The 23,317-nt window shown below is 47.2% G+C and overlaps 1 protein-coding gene across 4 annotated transcripts in view; it reads right to left on the reverse strand.

The window, feature by feature from the left end:
* Positions 1-15,956: 15,956 nt before the first annotated feature.
* TBC1D22B (TBC1 domain family member 22B) overlaps positions 15,957-23,317 on the reverse strand; it is a 60,576-nt gene continuing 53,215 nt past the window's right edge. For 2 of the 4 annotated variants that reach the window (XM_054981854.1, XM_054981852.1), the window contains exons 9-13: positions 22,176-22,282; positions 19,979-20,054; positions 19,344-19,471; positions 18,727-18,822; positions 15,957-17,974 (exon numbers count right to left, since the gene is read on the reverse strand). In XM_054981854.1, coding sequence (XP_054837829.1) covers positions 17,846-17,974; positions 18,727-18,822; positions 19,344-19,471; positions 19,979-20,054; positions 22,176-22,282 — 536 coding nt within the window. In that variant the 3' untranslated portion in view covers positions 15,957-17,845. Of the gene's footprint in view, positions 17,975-18,726; positions 18,823-19,343; positions 19,472-19,978; positions 20,055-22,175; positions 22,283-23,317 lie in introns of those variants that run through there. The other 2 variants (XM_054981853.1, XR_008597116.1) reach the window with 2 other exon arrangements.

The raw sequence follows: 23,317 nt of genomic DNA on the forward strand, positions 1-23,317 counted from the left end.
GAAGGTCCCTGTCATTTTCTGCATATCCTGTAGGAACAATAGAGGGAAATGAGGCTCTGCATAGACATGCTTTATACAAGTCTTCTATGTACCTCACAACTCTGAAGTGGAAACAATCCATTGGGAGAAGTTGCCAAAACTGAAACTAATGCCATTTTCTTTGTAATATGCAACCTCTTTAAATTTCTTTCCTTCTAATTTCTAATTACCTTTGCTTTTTATTTTCTCACATACTTAACACAATTTGGACTGCATTGTATTTTTGGGGTTTATAAAATCCTACCCAAACATTTCTCTCTCAATATTTGAAACTCTGTATTTGCATAAATCACCTTTTCCTTATATGTTTCTCATCCAAATGTCCAAGGAATACAGTGACAGACACATCACCAGTGATGCCAAGGAAAATTCTAGTTGTTATTGGTGAATCTCAGTATGATTTGGAAGAAGTAATAAAAAGGAACAAACCCCTGGCGTGTGAGTGTGTGTGTGAAATCAGAATTGATCAGAATTAGTGCCAAAGTGCCTCCCCCCCTCCCCTCAGTCAACAAGTAAAGTTGCATGCTTTGGAAGAGTAGCTGTAATGTGGAACAAAGTGCTGGTTGGAGTAAAGGAATCATAGTCAAGTAAAGCAGTTAGTGGGAACACAGATGAAAGCAAATTGACTGAGGAAAGATATGGGGTGAAATGGGCTGAAAATGTCCCAGTACAGTCAAAAGCATCTTCAAGATTTGCCTTTAGCAGTAAGGAAGTTCTAGTTTGCCTGAGCAAATAGAGCATGCTGTATGTGAGCATGGCAAAGTAGCTAGCCTTTGGAACCCAAAACACTCCAAGGATTCATCCAGGTGTAAACAAAGGAAGCCCACCAGAGCCACCAGAACAGACAATTGCAATCAGGACTGCAGAAAAGCCACCATTTCAGAGTGGTCTGATTTCTTCAGTGGGGGTATTAATTAGATAATTCCAGAGTGAAGCAGACCATTAGCAATCAATTACAACAAAGCACTGGCAATAAATGTAGATGATTAGGCTCCCAAAAAGTAATTACGTTTGTTCCACTCCACTGAACTTTTTATTTTAATAGTAATTAACTTAGGGTGAAGAGAGAAAGTTTGAGTGACCTGCTGTGCTCAGCCCAGTCTGCATGAAAAATGGAAGGATGCCCCATTTTAGCTGTTAGCTCCTTTAAAAAAAAAATTATCTTGTGGATGAAAGTGAGGCATTCAAAATGGATCTTATTTCTAAAAAGGGCTAAACTAGACGGAATTGCTTGGAAGTAAAAACAGGGTTTCTCACCTGTAACTGTTGATCGTCGAGTCTCTTCTGTGCAGGCACACATTGGGACTGCGCAGGCGCAGGCCAGCTGCAGAAAAGATTTTTGTAGCTTTTAGAGATGTGAAGGGGACGTTCGGATCCACCACGCATGCACGCCGGTGTTCCCGCCAATTTTGAATGTATATATATCCGAACGTCCCTGCCATTCCCTCAGTTCACCTGTGTCAGGATCAGAATGCTCTTTTGTATACCTATGCTTAACCGACTCCATATTTAATCCTTTCAGTGTTCAGTGCTTTCTTCCCCAGGTGCAGAGGTTCCCAGGCAGCTATCTCACAGACCAGTATTGTTTTGGCTACCGACGTTCCACCAAGAACCGGCCTTGGGGAAGCTTTCGCTTTTGCAGCTTCAAAGGGAATATTTTGAGAACTGTGGGGGGAGGATGGGTCAGCTATGATATTTAATATGTATCTCTTGCTTTGCCTGGCATTGGTAACAATGCATATGTACCAACCTGGATATTGCATTCAGGCCAGTGGACTATAATAATCTTTTTCTTCATTAAATGCTTTTTGGAAACAATGGACTTTTGTCTAATTGCAGAAGGCAGACTGGAGTAAGGATTTTATCTAGCCACAGTTCTGACAACCTGAGCCGCCGGAGAACCAACTTAGATAACCAAGCACTCACAGCGGGATAGGTGGGAGGAAATGTGTGTCTGCACAGAAGAGACTCGACAATCAACAGTTACAGGTGAGAAACCCTGTTTATCGTCGTCGTCCTTCTGTGCAGCCCCATATTGGGAGAATAACTAGCATCTCACCAATGGGGGCGGGTGTGAGTGTCTACTTGAACAAAGAATGCAGGACAGCCGTGCCAACAGCTGATTCACGCCGTGCATTCACGTCCACAGAATAATGTTTGATGAAAGTGTCTGCAGTGGACCACGTTGCAGCTTGACAGACGTCCCGGAGTGGCACTCCTCGCAGGAAGGCAGCAGAAGCAGCTTGCGCTCGAGTAGAGTGAGCGGTAACCAACAAAGGACACTGGACTCCAGCTTGTTGATAACAAAGTTTAACTGTAGACACAATCCAACGAGAGATGGATTGGGCAGAAGCAGGCAAGCCCTTGCGAGGGCCAGAGTAACACAAAAACAGGGCAGATTTCCTAAAACACTTTGTGCGATGTAAATAAAACAATAAAGCATGTTTCACATCCAATGTGTGTAGCGCCTGTTCCCCTGGGGACAAGGGTGTCGGGAAAAGGGAGGACCACCTTTTGCTGTAGGTGAAATTTGGAGACCACCTTGGGCAGAAATTCCATGCTAGTGTGGAGCATAACCGTACCAGGGAAAAACTGCAGGAAGGGAGGGTCACACCTCAGAGCAGACAGCTCCCCTACCCGTCTAGATGACATGACTGCCACCAGAAAAGCTACCTTTTGCGTGAGTAAAGGCAAGGGACAGGTGGACAGGGGCTCAAAGGGCCGGAGCATCAGTTGGCTAAGTACCAGGGACAGACTCCACTGAGGAATTGGAGGGGTCCTAGGAGGGAAGGTCTTGAACAGGCCCTTCAGGAATTGCTTGGAAGGCCAGTGTGTAAAAACGGTGTTCCCATCAATCTGCTCATGGAAAGCAGAGATCGCAGCCATGTGTACCTTAATGCTTGAGAAGGCAAGACCCTGCGAGCACAAGTCCAGGAGGTAGTCCAGAATGATAGGTAAGGGACAATCAAAGGGAGAAGTCCCCTTGGGGGCCAACCACCCGGAAAAACATGACCACTTCCTCTGGTAGGACAGCCTGGTGGATAGTTTCCAGGCATTCAGAATAACCTTAAGAACCTTTGAGGAGAGGCCTACTCCGGGGCGCACAGGAGCCAGGCAGCCAGGCTCAAAACAGCCACATTGTGGTGCCTGACCCCGTCCCTGATCAATAGGTCCGGGGCAGGTGGTAGCGCTAGGCATCGTCCCTGTGAAAGGGAGAGTAAGAGAGGGAACCAATCTTGGCGAGGCCACCGAGGGGCAATCAGGATACTGTGGGCGTTGAAGGCCCTGACCCTGGAGAGGACCTTGTGCATGAGCAGGAAGGGCGGGGAGGCATAAAAGAGCCCTGGGGACCAGGGTATCTGAAAGGCATCCCCTAGCGAGCGACGGCCAATCCTGGCCCGGGAGCAGAACAGTGGAGTCTGCTTGTTGTGGGCCATGGCGAAGAGGTCGATGAGTGGAGTACCCCATGTGTGGAAGACTTGGTGGAGGTAAGCCCTGTTGAGCGACCACTCGTGCTGAGGCAAAAACACCCTGCTCAGCGTGTCTGCTGCGGTGTTGAGCTCCCCGGCAATGTGAACGGCCCTGGGAAGGACGTTGTTGACAATGGCCCATTTCCAGAGAGTCGCAGCTTCCCTGCAAAGCTTGAGCAAGACTGTTCCTCCCTGCTTGTTGAGGTAATAGCACGCCGTGGTATTGTCCGACAGGACCTGAACCCTCTTGTTCCGAATGACATCTGCAAAAGAAGCAAGGGAGTAACGGATCGCTCTAAGAGGTTAATGTGCATGTTTGCTTCAGTCGGGGACCAGATGCCCTGGGCTGACAGCTGCCCACAGCGCCCTCCCCATCCCAAGTTGGAGGCGTCAGTAAAAACGGTGACCTCTGCCAGGAAGGGGCCAAAAGGACAACCTTTGGACAAGTTCTCAGGGACAGTCCACCAGGCCAAGGACCGCTGTATCACCCTGGGGATGGAGAACTTCTGATGCTGGCCCATAGTGAGGGGGTTGAACCTCCGGATGAACCAGTTTTGCAGAGGCCTCATGCGCAGGCGTGCGAAAAAAAACACCCCTGTGGAGGAGGCCATAAGGCCTAGCAATGTTTGAATTAAGAGGGCAGTTTGGAACCGGTTGTGCATGAAATGATGGGCTAGGGAAGAAAGCCTGTTCAACCGATCCGGGGGTAAGTAGGCCCTTCCCCGTGGCGAGTCAAAATGGACCCCTATATATCTAATGGCTGAGCCTGGAGATAAGACAGACTTGTCCCAGTTAACCACCAACCCCAACCTAGCTAGTACGGACAAGGTGAGGGCAATATGGTCCCGGAGAGAGTCAGCTGAGGGTCCCACCAGGAGCCAGTCATCCAAGTAGGGGTAGATAAAGCATCCCCTGGATCAAAGATACGCCACCACAGTGGCCATGCACTTTGTGAAAACCCTGGGTGCCGAGGCCAGCCCAAAAGGCAACACTGTATATTCATATACAGAATCCCCATAGACAAACCGCAGATACCTTCTGTGGCCCTCAAAGATGGAGATGTGGAAGTAAGTGTCTTTCAAGTCTAAAACAGCCAGCCAGACGCCCGCTTCCAAGAGCTCTATGACCCTTGTTAGGGTCAGCATCCGAAATTTCTCAACCTTTAAATAACTGTTAAGGCCCCTAAGGTCTAAAATGGGCCGAGACCCTCCATCTTTCTTATCTACTAGAAAGTATCTCAAATAGAATCCCCAAGGGGAAGTAGTGACATTGACCACCCGGACAGCACCTTTGTTCACCAACTCCATAACATTATTGTGTAAAACAACATTCCAACATGAAGAACTACGGGGAGGGGCAAAAGAGGAGGTGCATCAGAAAACGACAATTTGTAACCATAGGCCACAATAGACAGGACCCAAGCGTCAGAGGTAACAAGTTGCCAACAGGGCAAAAAAGGCCGAAGCCTGTCCAAGAAATGGACAGTAACAACAGTGTCCTTGGAGGCCAACTGGGGAGCGTCTAGGCCTAGTCAGAAGACAGAAGGCTTCTGCACGGATGTCGAGGGTTTAGGCGAGGGGGGCTGCTGCCTCCCCTTGGACCGGCCGGAGCGCCTGGAAGAATGACGCTGCTGGTTCGGGTAGGATCGGTGGCCATAGGACTGGCTTGAGTGTCAGACCTGTGGCTAAATAACAACTGTAATCCAGACTACCTTCTGCAATCAGACAAGAGACCATTGTTTCCAAAAGGGATTTACTGAAAAAACAATCATTATAGTCCAGTAGCCCAGATGCAATATCTGGGTTGGTACACATGTATTGTTACGAATGACAGGCAAAGCATGAGGTACAAAGTATCAGATCCCAGCAGACCCAACCTCCCCCCATAGTTCTCAAAACAATCTCTTTGAAGCTGAGAAAGCGAAAGTTTCCCAAGGCTGGAAAAGCGATAGCCAAAACAATCCTCTTCTGTGAGATAGCTGCTTGGAATGTCTTGGCACCTGTGAACAAAGCACTTAGAATACTGAAAGATTTAATATGGAGTCTATTTGGTTACATACTCAGGAATAACATTCTAACCCTGACCTGCCCCCTCTAAGATGCCCCTCCCCCAGGTTTATGCGGATAACGATTATGAAATGCCTTGATTAACCTAGGAGCATGAACATGTACAGAGTGCACCCATTCATCAAACCCAGAGTCAAAGTCTTTCCATCTGATAAGATAAAACAGATTATTTCTTTTAAGCTTAGAGTCCAAGATTTGTTGTACTTCATAATGGGTTTGATCATTGATCAAGGTTGGTATAGGAGGGGCTCGAGTGTGCCATTGGTCTGCTGGTGGAGCCTTCTTTAAAAGGCTGACATGGAAAGTATCATGAACATGGCGCAAGTTCTTTGGCAAATCTAAGGCAACAGTCACTTTGTTGATTACTTTACGAACAGGAAAGGGTCCTAGAAATTTCAAAGCTAGTTTGCGGCTGGTTTGAGTTACTTTCAAGTTTTTTGTCGAGAGATAAACAAGATCTCCTGGTTGTAATTCCCAATCGGCCACACTATGGCGGTCGGCGCATTTCTTGTAATCCTGTTCGGCTTTGTCTAGATGCTTTTTAATTAGAGTCCATTGTTGAGCAGCTTCCCCCCACCAGTCTGAAATGTCTTTGGTCGCTGAAGTAGGAGGGGGGAGCGCTTCAAACGGGAAGGGTTTGAAGTGGAAGCCATAAACGACTTTAAAGGGAGTTTCTCCAGTGGAGGCATGTACACTGTTATTATACGAGAATTCTGCTAGGGGAAGCAAATCAACCCAATTGTCCTGTTGAAAATTAATATAACAGCGGAGGAATTGTTCCAATATTTGATTAGTTTTTTCGGACTGTCCATCAGTTTGAGGATGATGGCTTGAACTTAAACCTTGCTCAATTCCCATAATTTGTAGAAGCTCCCGCCAGAAGTTGGCAACGAATTGCCCGCCGCGATCCGATATCACCTTTGATGGAAAAGAATACAGTTTTACTATGTGTTTTAGAAAGATATCCGCTAGTTTTCGAGCCGAAGGTGCAAGGTATAAAATGAGCTTGTTTGGAGAATAAATCCACTACGACCAAAATACAATTGTGACCCTTGGAGGGGGGTAGGTCGGTAATAAAATCCATGGATATTGTTTCCCATGGCCTGTTTGGCGTTTCTAAAGATTGTAACAGTCCTGGCGGTTTGCCCTTGCGGGATTTGGCACTAAGACAAATGGGGCATGACGCTACATACTGAGAAATGTCTTTGCGCATGCCCGGCCACCAAAATTGCCGTTGCACTAAATGGAGTGTTTTTAGGTACCCATAGTGTCCAGCCGTAGGGGCGTCGTGACAGCGTTGTAATACTTCTTTCCTTAAACTGCTGGGTACATAGAAGCAGTCTTCCCAAAGCCATTCTCCTTGTTCTGATTGTTGCAATTTTTCTTTGGGTACGTTCCCCCCCTCCTTTTCCACTTCAGCTTTCAGTTTTAGTCTCCACCCTTGATCGGGTTGGGGAGGTTGGGTTGCGCGGCTGCGCGTTGTCACCACTCCCCCCAATTGCATAGGCGAAAAGACGGTGTCTATCGTCTCCTCTCTCTTGCTCTTGTGTTGGGGCATGCGCGATAGAGCATCGGCAAGAAAGTTAGTTTTGCCAGGCAAAAAATTTAAAGTTAAATTGAATTTAGAGAAATATTCCGCCCAACGCAGTTGTTTAGCATTAATCTTCTGGGACTGCGTAAGGCTTCTAAATTTTTGTGGTCTGTCCGCACTTCAAAAGGATGACAGGCTCCTTCCAGCCAGTGCCGCCAGGCAGCGAGTGCTGCTTTTACAGCGAAAGCCTCCTTCTCCCAAACATTCCAATTTCTTTCGGCTTCAGAAAATTTCCGAGATAGGAAGGCACAGGGCTTAAGTTTACCGTCCTCCCCCCTCTGCAAGAGGACGTCTCCAATCGCAGTGTCGCTGGCATCAACCTGTACTACGAAGGGGCGATTTTCATCGGGGTGTTGTAGGACGGGTTCAGAAATGAACTGAGTTTTAAGGTGATTGAACGTCGCTTGGCACTCCAGCGTCCAGGACAATTTGGCACTTGGTTTTTTGGCTTGGTCCCTCTTGTCTTTGGTTTTTAACAGTTCGGTTAGGGGGAGTGCTATTTGAGCAAAGTTCGCTATAAATTCTCTATAGAAGTTGGCAAAACCCAAGAAGGATTGTAATTCTTTGCGGGTAGTGGGTGTTTGCCAATTTTGTACGGCTTGTACTTTGCCCGGGTCCATTTTCAGACCATCTTTAGAGATACAATATCCCAGATAAGTGAGTTCTGTTTTGTGAAATTCACATTTAGACAGTTTAATGGGTAATTTGTTACACATTAGAGTAGTCAGAACTCTCTTCATGAGCTCTACATGTTCTTCTTCCGATTCTGAATAAATTAAGACATCATCTAGGTACACTACTACTCCTTTGTATAAGAATTCATGCAATACTTCATTGATCATGGACATGAAAACCGAAGGGGCCCCGGCCAGGCCAAATGGCATAACCAAATACTCATACTGGCCGAGGGGCGTATTAAAAGCGGTTTTCCATTCATCGCCTGCTCTGATACGAACGTGGAAGTAAGCATCTTTTAAATCCAATTTTGTAAAGATCTTACCTTGCGCCACGACGTTGAGTAAATCTCGGATGAGCGGGATGGGGTAGGCGTTGCTGGAGGATACTGCATTTAGTCCTCTGAAGTCTGTGCAAAGTCTTAGTCCCCCATCTTTCTTCTTAACGAAAAATACTGGGGTAGCATGCGGGCTATTAGCGGGTCGGATGAATCCTCTTTGAAGACTGGTGTCAATGAATTTATGGAGTTCTTCACATTCGTTAGGGCTCATGGGATACAGTCTGCCTTTGGGCAAAGATGCACCCGGTAATATCTCCACGGCACAATCCGTCCTCCTGTGGGGAGGTAAAGAGTTGGCTTCTTCTTCAGTGAAAGCTTGGGTGTAAGCCCTGTACTGTTTGGGTATTCGGTTGATTTCTTCTTGAGTTAGAAGGGCTTGCTCAATGAGGGTAGGGTTGTTACCCCAATTCTGGTTCCAACGGTGATTTTTACAAGTATCATGGGAAAAAGTGATACTCCCAACTGCCCAGTCTATGTAGGGGTTGTGATCCCACAACCATCTACTTCCCAGAATCAACGGATATTTGGCAGTGGCACTAATTACGAACGATCTTGTCTCCCAATGCTGTCCCATGCCTGTGATGACTGGCACGGTTTCAGTAGTGACAGGATTCATATTAGTGCCATCCATTTGTTCAAAAATAACTGGAGTTTCCAGCTCTTTAATGGGGAGTACTAATCCATTTACTAGGGCCAGAGCAATAATGTCTCTAGAGCAGCCCGAGTCTATGAGAGCTTGAACGCGGACATGCGTTTTTCTTTCTGGATTAACCAATGTTACTGGTATGAAGAGTATGGACCCATGAGGTCTGTTCAGAGTAGGAACTGACTGATCTTTGATCTGCCGTTTGGGTCCTTTTACGACAGATCCATTTCGTTTCCCGAGGCAGGACTCTCTGGGTTTTCCTCCCCGATTAGAGCTGTTGAATCAGAGTCCATAATTTCTTCTAACTCTAACCCTCTCTTGGGAGGATTTCTACGAGATGTCCCTCTGCCTCTTGTTGCTCTTGGAGCTGGTGTCGGGCGAGTTGGCGCAGGTAGAGCGGCAGGGGCGGGACGCCTTAGTTGGAACGGAGTTCTTTGCACAGGCCGGTACGGATATTGCGCCGCAAAGTGACCGCTTTGGCCACACTGCAGGCACAGTCCTTGTTGCCATCTAGCATCTCTCACTCCTCTGGTAGCATACCCAGCACCCCTACTCCCTCTCACCAGTACTGAAGTGCGCCTTTGTCCAGTGTTTTGCTGTTGCTCGACTAAGCGCACTTTGTGCATGTGATTTTCTACTTCACAAGTTAACTGAATCCACCCCAAGAGGGTGGGGGGATTATCTTGCATGAGGGCTCGGTCTAACAATTTGGGATTCATGCCTTGTTTGAACAGAATTATTTTGGTGGACTCCTCACACCTTGGGCATTTGGCGGCCAGCTGTTGGAATTTTGTAACATAGTCTCTAGCCGACATGTTGCCTTGCCTAATGGACTGCAATTCAGTCCTAGCTCTCATTTCCTCTAAAGGATCTTCGTATTGGGCTCGTAGTGCATCTACTAGCCCTTGAAGAGTATTTAACTCGGGGGCCCCTACATCATAGAGGGCTACATACCAATCTGCAGCCTTTCCTTGAAGACGGGATCCCAAGTGTTCGATTTTGCTGGCTTCATCTCCAAACAAATGTCCCCATCGATTAAAGAATTGTAAGGCTTGCACAAGGAAAAATCCTAACTTGGAAGGATCTCCATCAAACATAGCTTCCAGTTTTACCCAACCCATCGGTAACTCCTGCGGTCTAGTACCCGGCGCTGGCACCGGATAGTAATTGAATGGTACTGGTTGTGGCGGTGGTTGAAACGGAGGTTGTTGGGGTCTCGGTTGTGGAAGCCTCGGAGGACGGCCCCCCGGAATTGGTTGTGTTGGCGGTCCTCTCAGAATAGGCTGGAGAGGTGGAGGGGGTCCTCTTGGTATGAGTAGCACTGGGGGGGTACCTCTCGGCACTGGCTGTAGCGGTGGAGGGGGCCCCGGAGTTAGATGTGGTCGTGGTGTAGTTCCCCAAGGCACAAGTCCTGGCAACGGAGTCTGTCTGGGCGTGGTGCCTCTTGGTATCGGTGCCACGAGCCTCGGCAAAAACGGTTGACCTCCCGTTTGAGTTATGGTTATCGGCACTATTTGTAGCGGAACTGTTGTCGGCGTGACAAGAGGTGGCCCCTGAGGTTGACTCGTGGTTGGTATGACTGTCGGAGTCCCCCCTGGCGGAAGCTGAGGAGTGCCCCCCAATTGAGTAGTCGGGGTGGCTGGAGGCTCCGTTGGTTGTCCCCCTCCTCTATCCTCCTCGGAATCTTCCTCCTCAGAATCGGACGACTCCTCATCTTCTTGTTGCGGAACCGGGTTAGACGGTTGCTCAACCGGGTCGTCAGAAATTGGGGGGGGGGGGTTGGCTCAGGCCCGCCGTCTGTCTGAGGAACGATTTTCTGTAGATGTGCCAGGCTTTGACTGATAGTCTGCAAACCTGCGGGGGCTGTTTGATTTCCTTCTGTTCCCCCAACCACTAGCACAGAGAGTAGATGAACTGCATGGGCCAAACTTTCTTCCATGCTAGTCAGTCTCTATTCTAAAACCTGAACTCGACTCGAGTCCGCTGCGGTGGCTTCGGTCCCCGCACCCTGATAGGGGGGTTCACCGGGTCCCTGCAGGGCCTCTCCGTATTCGGTATAGGATTCCGCACAGGTTGCTCCGGGCCAAGGTCTTATTTCTCCCATGCCTTGGGTTCCCATACCTTGCTCATCTTGCGATCTCCCCGCCAGGATTCCTTTCGCTAATCCTGTGACCGCAGAAATTCCAGCATCTACAGCTATGGTTTGACTTTGTAATTGTATCCACGAGTGTTCATTCGGATCTTGGTGTCCCGCCCACGGAACGACCTCCGCATAGTCCCAACTCATCACATCGCGGTGTGACGTTTCCCAGGTGTGGATGCTTTCCGAGGCCCTGCGATCCCACTCCAACTGGTCAGCCTCTTGATTCCAGTAATACCAGGGTTGACTACTGGAATGCTCTGCAATCACCTCCAGGCTCCGACGGCCTTCCATCGGAGCTTGCATGAACACCGTACTTGCTCTCCTCTCCCTCGCGTCCCGTGGCCTTGACCCCCACTGTGTTGGCGTCGGCAAGGAAATCAGCGGGTCAGCGGCTGCTGTAGGCCGGGTATCTGTCCTACTGGGCGCGAGGGTGTAGATTGTAGTAAAAGAGGACCCTGTTCCTCTTTGAACGGGTCCTTGAGATTCCAGTCCTTGAGAGCCGGGGGAGGCATATGGATCGAACAAAGGGTCCCTGTCAGGTACAACTTTGGAATCCGTCTTCTCCAGCTTAGGCATTGGAAAAATGGGATTCGTAACAAAATGTCAGACCTGTGGCTAAATAACAACTGTAATTCAGACTACCTTCTGCAATCAGACAAGAGTCCGTTGTTTCCAAAAGGGATTTACTGAAAAAACAATCATTATAGTCCACTGGCCCAGATGCGATATCTGGGTTGTTACACGTGTATTGTTACGAATGACAGGCAAAGCATGAGGTACAAAGTATCAGATCCCAGCAGACCCAACCTCCCCCCATAGTTCTCAAAACAATCTCTTTGAAGCTGAGAAAGCGAAAGTTTCCCAAGGCTGGAAAAGCGATAGCCAAAACAATCCTCTTCTGTGAGATAGCTGCTTGGAACGTCTTGGCACCTGTGAACAAAGCACTTAGAATACTGAAAGATTTAATATGGAGTCTATTTGGTTACATACTCAGGAATAACATTCTAACCCTGACGCCCTTGACGCTGTTGGTATGGCTGGTATGGGGTCTGGTAGGATCGGAACCGACCGTAATGATACCTCGGGCCGACGGCTGTGCTGAAGGAGCAATTCCCAGGGACTTGGCCGTTTGCTGATTCTTCTTCATCAGTGAGAGGGACTCATCCGTCTTTTCTGAGAAGAGCTGGGGCCCCTCAAACGGGAAATCCTCCACCTTCGCCTTTTTCTCTGGTGGCAGGGCCGTGGACCGGAGCCAGGCGTGCCGACGCAAGACCACCGAAGTCGCCATTGCTCGCGCTGCAGTCGGCGGCGTCCTTGCCCGCTGTCATCTGCTGCTTCGACAGCTTCATAGCCTCAGCCTGGAGGGCCTTGGCCAGGTGGCAACGATCCTCCGGGAGGTCGGAAAGATAAGAGGACAGCCTTTTCCACAAGAACAAATTGTAGGACCCCATTATAGCTTTAAAATTTGCTATGCGGAATCCCAAGGAAGCAGATGAGTAAAGCTTCCTGCCCATGCCATCCAGTTTCCTGCCCTCCCGGTCTGCCGGAGCCAAAGAGGAACCGTATTGAAACCGAGCCTGACCTTCCTCCGCCACGATGGAAGAGGGCTTAGGGTGAGTGTAAAGGTACGGACAGCCCTCCTGTTTCAGGCGATAGTACCTTTCGACCTTCTTTGCCGTTGGTGGCAGGGATGCTGGGGTCTGCCAGAGCGCAAGAGCATTATCTACAAAGTCCTCCACAGGAGGGAATGCCACTGAGGCGGGGGATCCCGAATACAACGCCTCCAGCAGCTTGCTTTTAGGCTTGGAGGTCGTGGAGGCAACATCTATCTCCAGCGCCATGGCCATCCAGACCATCTGCTCTGCAAACATTCTGTAGTCGTCATTTGGGGACGACGAACGGAGCTCCCCTACGGTGTCATCTGGGGAAGGATCAGAAGCCACATCCGAGGAGTAATCGGAAGGGGATGCTAGGCCTTCTTCATCCTTGGAGTCTGAAAATTCCGCCGGGGTCTGCGTCGGAACCGAAGCCGGGTGTCCGGCTGGAGCCAATGGGCAAGGCCCGGGAACCGAGGGATGCAGTTGCACTCTAGCCGCAGGAGGAGCAGGTACAGGTTGCATGGCTGACTGAGCCAGGGCGGAAGATAGTGGAGCCGATGGATGTTGCAGGAAGGGAACTGATTGCTGAAACCAAGCCACAAAATCCTGCCAGGAGGTCATGTTTCCTAGTCCAGGGACAGGCTGCGAAGGAGGTAGAGGAGTGGGTATCTGAGCAGGCCAGTGGAACGGCGCCGGAACCGATGGGGTAGGCTGCATTGGAACGGAGACCTCAGACGGCTCTGGAGCGGATGGCAGGGAACGCTCAAACGACTGATACGGCTCCGAGAGTGGTGGGAACGGAACGTAGTCCTCCGATAGTGCCGGAGGAGGCGTACAAGGAGGTGACGGGGTATGGAGACTCACCACGTCGTCGTCAATCAGAACCGGCCTGGATGGTGAACCGGGTCGCACAGTCAGGGTCGGAGATGGGACACGACCCTTGGTCTTCGACTTGGACTTGGCCTTTTTAGATGGGGGCTCCGAAGAAGCCTCAGCGGCCAAAGTCTTTGACGATGGCTTCGAAGACAATTTCGACAAGGAGCACTTCTTAGCCTTCTGGCTAGGTCGGTCCACGGAACCAGAGTCAGATCGGCCTTCTGGAACGGGTTGCCCTGTCGGTTCCGAGGGGAGCAGCTCCGGCGATTTCCGAGACAGTGCCGGCGAAGGAGCGGCGGAGCGGGGCTTGTCTCCCGATGAACCCAATGGCTTGGGGGGGGGGGAAAGGTTGGCATCCCACAGGAAAGCCCGTAGCCTGGCCTTCCGATCACTCCTCGCTTTTGGGGTAAAGACCATACACACCGCACAACACTCCACAATATGCCCCTCGCCCAGGCAGATGAGACAGAGCTCATGGCCATCTGAATGGGTCATCTTCGTGCTGCACTTCAGACATTTCTTAAATAAAGCTGTCTGAGACATCCCGAATAATATTTTCCACAAGATGGAACACAGGAAAACACCGTACAGCACAACCCACGATGAACAAACTCCGAAGAGACACTGAGAGAAACAAGTAACGCTGGAATAAGAACCTTTTCGAACAGCGGCGAAAAAGGAACTGAGGGAATGGCGGGGACGTTCGGATATATATACATTCAAAATTGGCGGGAACACCAACGTGCATGCGCGGTGGATCCGAACGTCCCCTTCACATCTCTAAAAGCTAGAAAAATCTTTTCCGCAGCTGGCCTGCGCCTGCGCAGTCCCAATGTGGGGCTGCACAGGACGACGATGATCAATCTGTTTTAGGTGTCTTAGTCAGTTACATCATATATTATGTCATCTCTGTCTGTGAATGAGAACAATTAGAGCAGCCCGCCTCAGCCATGAAACCCCCCATCAAACAAACATATCAAGCAAGAGCTGCAAGTGCCAATTTTTTTAATGTCATATTCATTTCTCATGCCTGCCTGAGGAGCCACTTGGCCTTTTGCTGTTGCACATTACTGAAACAACTAGGCTTGGGTCCAGAGAGTTTGACAAGACCAAGCAGCCCCAGGCAGTAAGAACTGATATTCAAATGGCCATCTTGTTGCCGCTGTCTGTTCTGACCAATGAAAAGATATAAACTAGTTCTCTAAGGAAATCATCATCCTTTCCCAAATCATTCTGATGATGCAGCAGAGAATTTGCATTTTTACCTTTTTCTTCTTCTCTAGTCACCAGATGACAGAACTTTAACTTCCTTGAAGTTACTGGAACCTCTATCTAGACCCTGCTTTTAGCATATCCCAAGCACAGATTTTAGCCCCAAAAGAACATGACCCTCTGAGAATGGTCCTTGTCATCTGTGGTTGAAAGGAGTCCTGCAGAATGAGTTAATCTTCCCACTTAGGCAGCTCTATGCAAAGTACTTTGCTAGTTATTCCTTTATGTGAGAGAAAGCCCCAACCAGTACCCGGACATAGGCCAGGAAAAACTTTCTGGAAAGTTATGTTAATTTCAACAATATATGAAGAAAATGGCCTTGAATAGCTGAATAGGCACGTGTGCATGTGCACGCACACACACAGTTTGTGCCTTGGTCACATACATACACTTGACAAGGCAGCAGACAAATCACAGCCCAAGACCTCTTGTATAGTGAGCCAGTTCAGGTGAGTCAGGTCAACTTCAAACCACCAATGAGAGGGATCAGTTACACTAGGTCCAACGCTCTTTTCTCCATCTGTGGCAGAAGCTATCCTGTGGAATGGAATGTTCAAAAGCAGTGACTGTATCTCAGGTGGGAAAATCTCACTGTAGCAAGAAAGCCTGAAGTGGAAGAACAGGCTGCCAAGCCTTGTTGGTCCTCTGCCAAGTTGCTGCCTTAGTGCCTAAGGAAGTTGGCTTTGCTAAAGCTGTTGATGCAATGGTAAGCACTGCACCTATGCTATTCCTCGCTCATCTGAGTCTGAGTGGAAATAATGAAAGGGTTTAAAAAAAAAAAAACAGAAAACAGGCACGGTGCTTATGGAGGCTGAACATACACAGATAAGAGAAAAAAAGTTTGAAGTAAAGCTGAAAAGACTCAACAAAGAATTAGAGTTGGAACAGGCAGGAACTGAGAGGGGCCTCCTCCCACAGCAAGGGACAGCTGTTAATTTGCTTAGCTCTAGAGCAAGTTGGAAGGTTAACCCCTTCTTCAGGACATCCTCTGCCACTGAAGAAGTGATTATTCTGAAGGATGGTATTTCTGATTATTGGTATAGAACACGCCGGAGGATTCTTGCTTGAAATTCTAGGACTGGACTGGTACTTCTGAAAAAGAAAGTGCTGTGGAAGTAAAGCTACCTAGGATTGGAGTCTGCTATGCTTTAAATTTGGGAAAAAGAGGAAGGTTCTCAACAATTTCGGTGCTTGAGAAAAAACCCAAGGCACACACCAATAATAAAAGATGAGCAACACAGATGTTTTTCTCTTTTAATTAGTCATGTTAAACTAATGACCACCAAGTCGCTGTCTCAGAGGAAACAACAAAAGGCACACACACAAAAGAAAATCAAGTCAGAATGCCTGAGAAAACAACTCAAGGTTAGGAAAGCAACGTGAGACACTGCTTGGTCTTTGATTGGCAACAAGGCTCCCACCTCCTGGTGCATCCAGTCTCCCCTGGTACCATAACTGAAGGGAAAGCTACTCAGTTGCTTTTCTTTTGTGGCCCAAAGAGGGAAAAACAAAACAAGCTGGGTGCAGTTTGAAGCCTGATGAAATGCGCGGAGGTCAGCCCAGTGCAAACTGAGGAGCTCAGCTGCATGGGAACAAATCTGCCCCGAGAGGTCAAGACTTGGCACTAATGAGACTACACCTGATAGCTGCAGTAAAATATTAAATTAAAAACATGCTCCTGTGTTTGTTGAAATTCACACGGAGGCAACTGGGGGAGGGGAAGGGAAGAGGGGCTATAACAGATGATGGAAGCCCCCTCCTCCTCTTTCCCCAGATAGTTCAGAGTCTTGTACCGACTCAATCCACACTCCCCATTACCTGGAGAGAGGACTGGGGGAGTTCAATGAAGGGGTTCTGAGGCGATAGAAAAGCAAGGAGATGCAGACTGGGACTCATTACTCTTCAAAAGAAACTGCTACAGCAATGTACATGAATGGTCGAAGCCACCACTGCAATGCTTGAGGGGAAAAGAGTGCTGAGGTGTTTTCCAAAGAGTATGTGCCATGCAGATGAGGAGAGCAGGCATTCTTCAGGTCAGATCCCAGTGAGTTCAATGTGCCCCATTCCAGCAGCAAGTTTTATAAACTTACAACATCCTTGGTGCTGCAGGTCATACAATTTTGCTCTGGATTCAAGTTTCCCTGATAGAAAAGAAATGCTTGTATCTGAAAAATGAGCTAGTGCAGATGCGCCAACAGCTCTGGAACCCCAACGACCAGGGGAGGCAGGAGGCCCACTGTTATTTGTAACCTAGGCAGCCTTTACACGCTAGAGACGCACATTATAAATATAAAATCATATCTGCTACAAACAGAAGACTTGTAATGTACATCTTTTACCCATATACACAAGAACACAATATACACATAATGCATTGGAGGAGTGTCACTGTCAAGGAAAGGAAATTCTTAGAAACACAGCTCCCCACACCCTCCAGTTCAATGCACACAGGTCAGCCAGCCAGCCAGCCAGTCAGTCAGTCACAGGAGGAGTCCTGTCTTGTTTAGTTGTGTCATTTTGAACTGTGTGTGGACAATACAGCGTTTTCAGCATGTGTGTGCACCATCCTATGCAGAGACATGCTGCAGGATAGTATGTGTAGATAAGAGAGGAGAGTATGTCTCTTGTTAACCACTGAAATGTTGCACTTCAGACACATGGAGCAAAGCTAAGCCCTGAGAGCTTCTTGTGTCCAACGGCACTGCCATCCCCAGGGCAGGACTCTTTATAAGGCATCTTCATTAGGGAGTTTGATTGAACAGCATCTGGAGGAAAAGAAAATATAGACCCAGCTGGGAGTACACAAGAGTGCCTGTGCTTAGACAGGTTAACAAGAGGCTGCAAGGCTTAGATGACCCAGGCTGGGCATTCAGAGGCTCAGTTTATGCTTACAGGCCCCAGCCAAGCTCAGGCCACCATCACAGTATGGAACACTAATGGTACTTTGAGTGGCACATCCACACACAGAGTGGCAAGCGGGCACACCAAAAGTTAAGACAGAAGTCTGATGTGAGCTTTTTACAGCAAATCATGGATCCTGTTTGGAGTGTCCAAGGACATGGGTGATGAAATGCCACAGTGATTGAGATTGGGCCAGCATGGTGGGATGTAGAGGCAGATCCCTGGCACCTATCGGCGGTAGTGATTGGGGGCATCTGCAAACATGTACTTGAGTCTGTAAGCTTCGGCAAGGAGGAGTCCAATTTCTTCATTGCCCCAGTGTATCGTCGGTAAGTTTTGTAGCAACATTAGAAGGCCCTGAGGTAAAGAAAAGGGTGTGTCATTGAGGAAGCAGTGAGAGGTAGTTCTAATATTACATAAACAAAAATCCCTTCTCATCTTTTATGGCCTCAGGAGTCCAGATGACCACAGCTATGCAGAAGCTGTGCAATGGGGATGGTGGTCTTGCTTCAGTTAACTGAAAACTGTAGCCACTCTCTCATCATAACAGATTACATAACAACAGAAATAAAATATTTTGGAGCCCTAGCTTTGATAGAAAGATATGATAATAATATTTTAAATAAATAAACAAATAAAATTAGCTAACTGATTTTTACCATTTATGGGGAAATGGAATGGTAGAGACCCTGACTGACAGGTGGGGAAACTGGGCATGGATGCCTACTAAAATCATACATGAAAAGCTGGAATCAGAACCAAAGCTCTGGAATATAGGGTCTGGTCTGAGGGCACATGATATGGCAACCTTGCTGAAACTAAAGAGGTTGGACTTGGTCAGTGCCCAAAAGGGAGAGCTCGTGGGAACCCTACACATGCCACCATGAAAAGAAAGACAGACATGCAATAAATAAAATATATTTGATTTTTGGCTTAACAGGCAACATGTGCCTGGATCACTGGATATAGTCACTGCAGTGCCTAATCACATGCCAAAGGTATTGCTGCTCCTGCTGCCATCTGCTGTTTTACCCTAGGCAGAAAAATGCCTCAAGCAGGATAATTATGCTGCATTCTTTGGTAAAGGTAGCTGTTTTCTGAAGATTTACCTGGAAGTCCTCTTCATCCAAGATCTCTTTCCGCCACTTAATCAAGAATGCAGCACAGACATATAAATGGAAATGAGAGAATCCCTCTGGCTCAGACTGGGAAAAAACACAAAACTTCAGGTTAGAAAAAAAACAATCAGCAGACTTATTTCCTACTGTTTTTCCTCTATGGGGTTTGTATGAGAATATCCTTCTCATAGAGTTCTTTTACATCTTTACATGGACATGACAGGCACATGAATACTGACTGTACTGCTTCCTCCCTTGTAAGATGTCTGTTGGGAGAATGCAGATTTTTTAAATTCATACCCGCTTTTCTTTCCAATGGGGACCCAAAACAGTCCATAACATCAATTCCCTTCCATGTTATCCTCACAACAATCCTTTGAGGGAGATTAGGATGAGAAAGAGTGTTTGGCCCCAAGTCACCCAGTGAGCTTTCAAGATAGAGTGGGGATTCAGATCTGGATCTCCCAGCTCCTAGTCTGACACTCTAATCACTGCACCACATTATAAGATCCTAGATCTAGAAAAGCTGATAAATTGCAGCAATATGCATAAGATGAACAGCTATATCCAGACAGACCCCCAAGAGCAGCAAACTAGCCCCCCCATACCTGGTATGTATCCCAAAGGCGAATAGTACAGCGAAGAGGAAGCTCCCTCATCAGTAAATTGTTCATCCAGCGAAAGGCAAACTGCAGGTATTCCACTTCATACTTCCTAAAGTGATTGTGTACCTGCTCTGAAACAGCACATTCCATTTACACAGCTGAAGATGGACTCTCTCCCACTGTTGTATCTTATAAGCTACCTCCATGCACACCTACTCCTACCAACCACTGCTTTTGTTCCATATAGCCAAGCCCTTCCCACCCAAACCTGCATATCAAATGCCTCCAACAAGCACAATTTGGACAATGTAGTTCTTTCTCCGCTAAATCACACACTCTTTTGCCTGCCTATCAGTTAATCCTCTTCCCGCATTCCCTTCTCCCAGCAGTTTCCAATATTGCTTAATGGTATCAACTAGGTTAACAGCTTTAGCATCTTGCTCTGTCTTTTTGCCCAGACAACTGGCTAAGGAAGCCTTTAGAAGCTTGTATCCTACCTTTTGGAAGCTTTGTAAAATCCACACCCACTGTCTTTCTCTCCACATGAACCCACAGCTGCTGCAATTCAGCTGGGGATGTGAACAATAAGAACTCAGCAAGCTCTTCTTCCTCTGCAGTTTGAATCTCCTCTCACCTACCATCGATTCGGCTGACGAGTTCCTCCAGTGCTTTGACTTTCTTTTGGATCCCTGGCTGTGCAAATGTGTAGTTATCCTGTAGAACAATCACATTGTGGGTGTGAGAAGAAGCAAGTCCACTGAACATTTCTACACTGTTTCAGTTAGACTAATGGTTCATCTAGCTAGTACTGTCTATTCTGGTGGCACTTCCCCAAAGACTGAAGTAGATCTTTTCCATAAATGTAGCATGCAACATGCTCCAGCACTGAGCTATGATCCAGGATGGCCGGAGGATATTTAGATAAATTTACTTTTACAGCTTGCCCTATTATTGGCTGTCTCTGAATGCTGGGGGTGCAGTTTTTCCATTTGTCCTAACAGGCCCTATTATTCTCCTTACCGTAACAATCCTATTTTTGTGAGAACTCACAAAAAGTGATGAAGAATGCACACAGCAGTATTTCATTTTAATAAAACCATACGTAGACAGAAGAAGCTAGAGTATTTAAGGCTGTAACCAGAAGCACACTGTGGAAGTGTACTGATTTGCTCTTGCAGCATATGTACCATCTGGACTTAGCTTAGGGGGCAACTAGTTTTCCAGTCCAAGAGCAAACTGGATTGACACAATACCAACTCAACAGCCTTTGGCACTCTGAAGCTACCTTATCCCTTTTCAGAGCTGGGTTGTGCACAGCACTGATCTTTGCCCTCTATGTTAGTTAGGAAGACATCTTCCCTTTCCTACATTCTAGAAGTGATTTTCAAAGTGCAAAAAAAGAAGAGAGCAAATCCCTTAAAAATGAAAAAGCTTAAGTAGACAACTATGTAGATATGCAAAACAAAAGAGAGCAAAAAACAAAGCACAGAGTTTGCCTGAAGCATTGTGGGGGGATGGGGACAGGAGTCAGAGATGATAGTTTTCCAATCTCAAGATTGAACATATGGCAGTACAGGAGAGAAGGGAGGAGAGAAACAGGCCTCCTTCCACAGCAAACCCTCCTCACTTGTTCCTGTTTCAAGGTTTGTCTGAATGCAGCCCTATGTGCAGTGCACTAGGAAGGTTGATACTGAAAGGATAGAAAGGTCAGAAACATCTGGGACACTAAGAGTGATATCTTGTGCTTCTGGAGAGCCACAAAAGATCAGGTTCAGAGGCTGCAAAAGTACAGGGGAAAATTAAAGCATGGCTCTTCACCATCAAGACAGCCCAAACAGGACAAAGAAATGGTTGGATGTCACTTTAGCCCAGCCCTTTCTGTTATTCTTGTATCTTATCCATGGTGGTTTCTGACCCCTACAAATACAGGGCCTCTCCTACTTTTTTGGTTGGATGCAATTCATAGGGTCACCTACATTTGCATGCCATGGTGTTTCTTCCTAATTTGCACAGCCACAGATTTCAAATTTGGTGACAGCTCTCTCTGATGACATTCCAAGATTATAAGCATGAGAGAAATCAACCATGTGAACAAGACAAACAAGGCTCTCTGTCTGAAAGCCAAAACTGGGGCATGTACATTTGTCATTGCCAAAAATGGTAGGATGCCATCCACATCCTTCTGTATGGGCCAGAAACACAGGGTTGTATGGAAAGAAAAAACTACATAACCAGAGCAGTATGTACGCTGGATTCTGTAAAACACAGAAAAAATGTAGCATGTAGTAATGGGTGCAAAATCCAACTTTCTAAGGAGTCCAGCTGTCATTTAAGAAAACAACACAAGTTTCTAGTCCTTTTGGCTATAGAAATATGCTTGAAAGTAGGAAGAATGCCCGAAGAAGTGCCAGAAGCCAGAGGGCTGTATGAATGAATAGTAGGGGGTTAGGGAAGAGGGGTTTCAGTAGCCTTCAAAGCATCATGCTTCTCCTCAAGGGTAAAAAAAATTATGAAAATATGCTGAATTTGCATAATCCATATAAATTGCAGAACTTTGTACTGTATTTCAATTGGCTAAGTACAGAATTGTTATTTTTTCTTTTGTATGGAGCACGCACAACACTCCACATAACTTGAGACAGCAAGAATCAAAGGGAATGCAGTAACCATTAAAAACAACCTTTTTTTGTGTTCTGGAAGTGTCCAAGATATGAATAGGAATGCAATCTGACTTGTGGGACTGGCAAGTGTTAAGTTGTCAAAAAGAAAAAGGAGTTGCAAAGGACTGAGGGATGGCCATCACAGGAAAATGAACATAGTAAAACAGCTTCTTACCTGTATCCCATCCAGTAGTTTGCTCATACACCAAAAGCTGTCAGCTTCAATGCTCCGTAGCACATCCTGAGAGAGGTTTGTAACATCAAAGTTCTCCACATCTTCTTCTAAAAAATAAAGCACAACAGAAATCCAGGAGGAGATGGATATAAATTGATGCCAAATTGTCCAACTGCCTCGCTATGGGTCTGTTTTTCTTCTCTAGGGTCAATTACATTGCCTGTTATCATAGCTATGCGCAGGTCCACAACAGCCAGAGGTAATCTTTTCCTGGGGCAGGATGTTTGATGAATGCACTATTTCAGTACTACTGGGAGCTGAGAAATATGGGGGTGGGGTTCTCCAAAGCTGGCCAGTATTTGGCAAGGATGCCCACTACCCATCTAATCTCCATAGCATCCTGATGCAAGGACTCCCCTTTTCCTTGATAACTGTGCAATGCCATATCAGTGAGACATGAAACTGGTTGCCTCTCCAGGATGTTACAGCCACAGCCGCAGTACTTTTCTTGCTGTTTGCAAATGGCAAGAAAAGTGCTGCTTTGATCTTCAGTGTGCTCTGAATAGCTACGGAGCATACCGAAGTGGTTCAAATACTCAAATCCAAAGTGGCTTGCTGCTTCGGGATTCAGGTTATTCCGGATTGTTTTCTCACTTCTGGTAAACCTGAAGTGGGAAATCCAAATCTTTTTCGGGTGCATACTCCTACTGACAACCTTTGGGTCTCTCTCAAATAGTGGCAGGCCCTATGCATGAAAGAGGTCTCAGCTTGGACTTAATATTTTGCACTGAGTCTTTAAGGGAAAGTCTTGTTTCAGCATTAGAGATTCAGCCTGAATCACGGTCAGACCATCATCTGCTGAAGGCAAAAGTGAATATAGCCCCAACACCCTGCAAAAATAAGTTTAAATGATTCACCCACAAAGGCTCACGATACTTCTAGATTCCAAAATGCCTTGGGGGGTTTTAGAATTCCAGACACATGTTTTACTGAGGCTGCTGTAGGAGTTTGGAACATGAAGCTCCTTAAAGCCATTGACAACACTGCTCCTTGCCAGCTCCTCCAGCCCTTGGGACGGTAGCCAACCCTGAGGTTTACCACAGAGCTGAGAGAATTAAAGGGGGTTGAAAGATGCCTAGAAA

This window comes from Eublepharis macularius, chromosome 5 (genome assembly GCF_028583425.1).
Source record: "Eublepharis macularius isolate TG4126 chromosome 5, MPM_Emac_v1.0, whole genome shotgun sequence".
Taxonomy (NCBI): domain Eukaryota; kingdom Metazoa; phylum Chordata; class Lepidosauria; order Squamata; family Eublepharidae; genus Eublepharis; species Eublepharis macularius.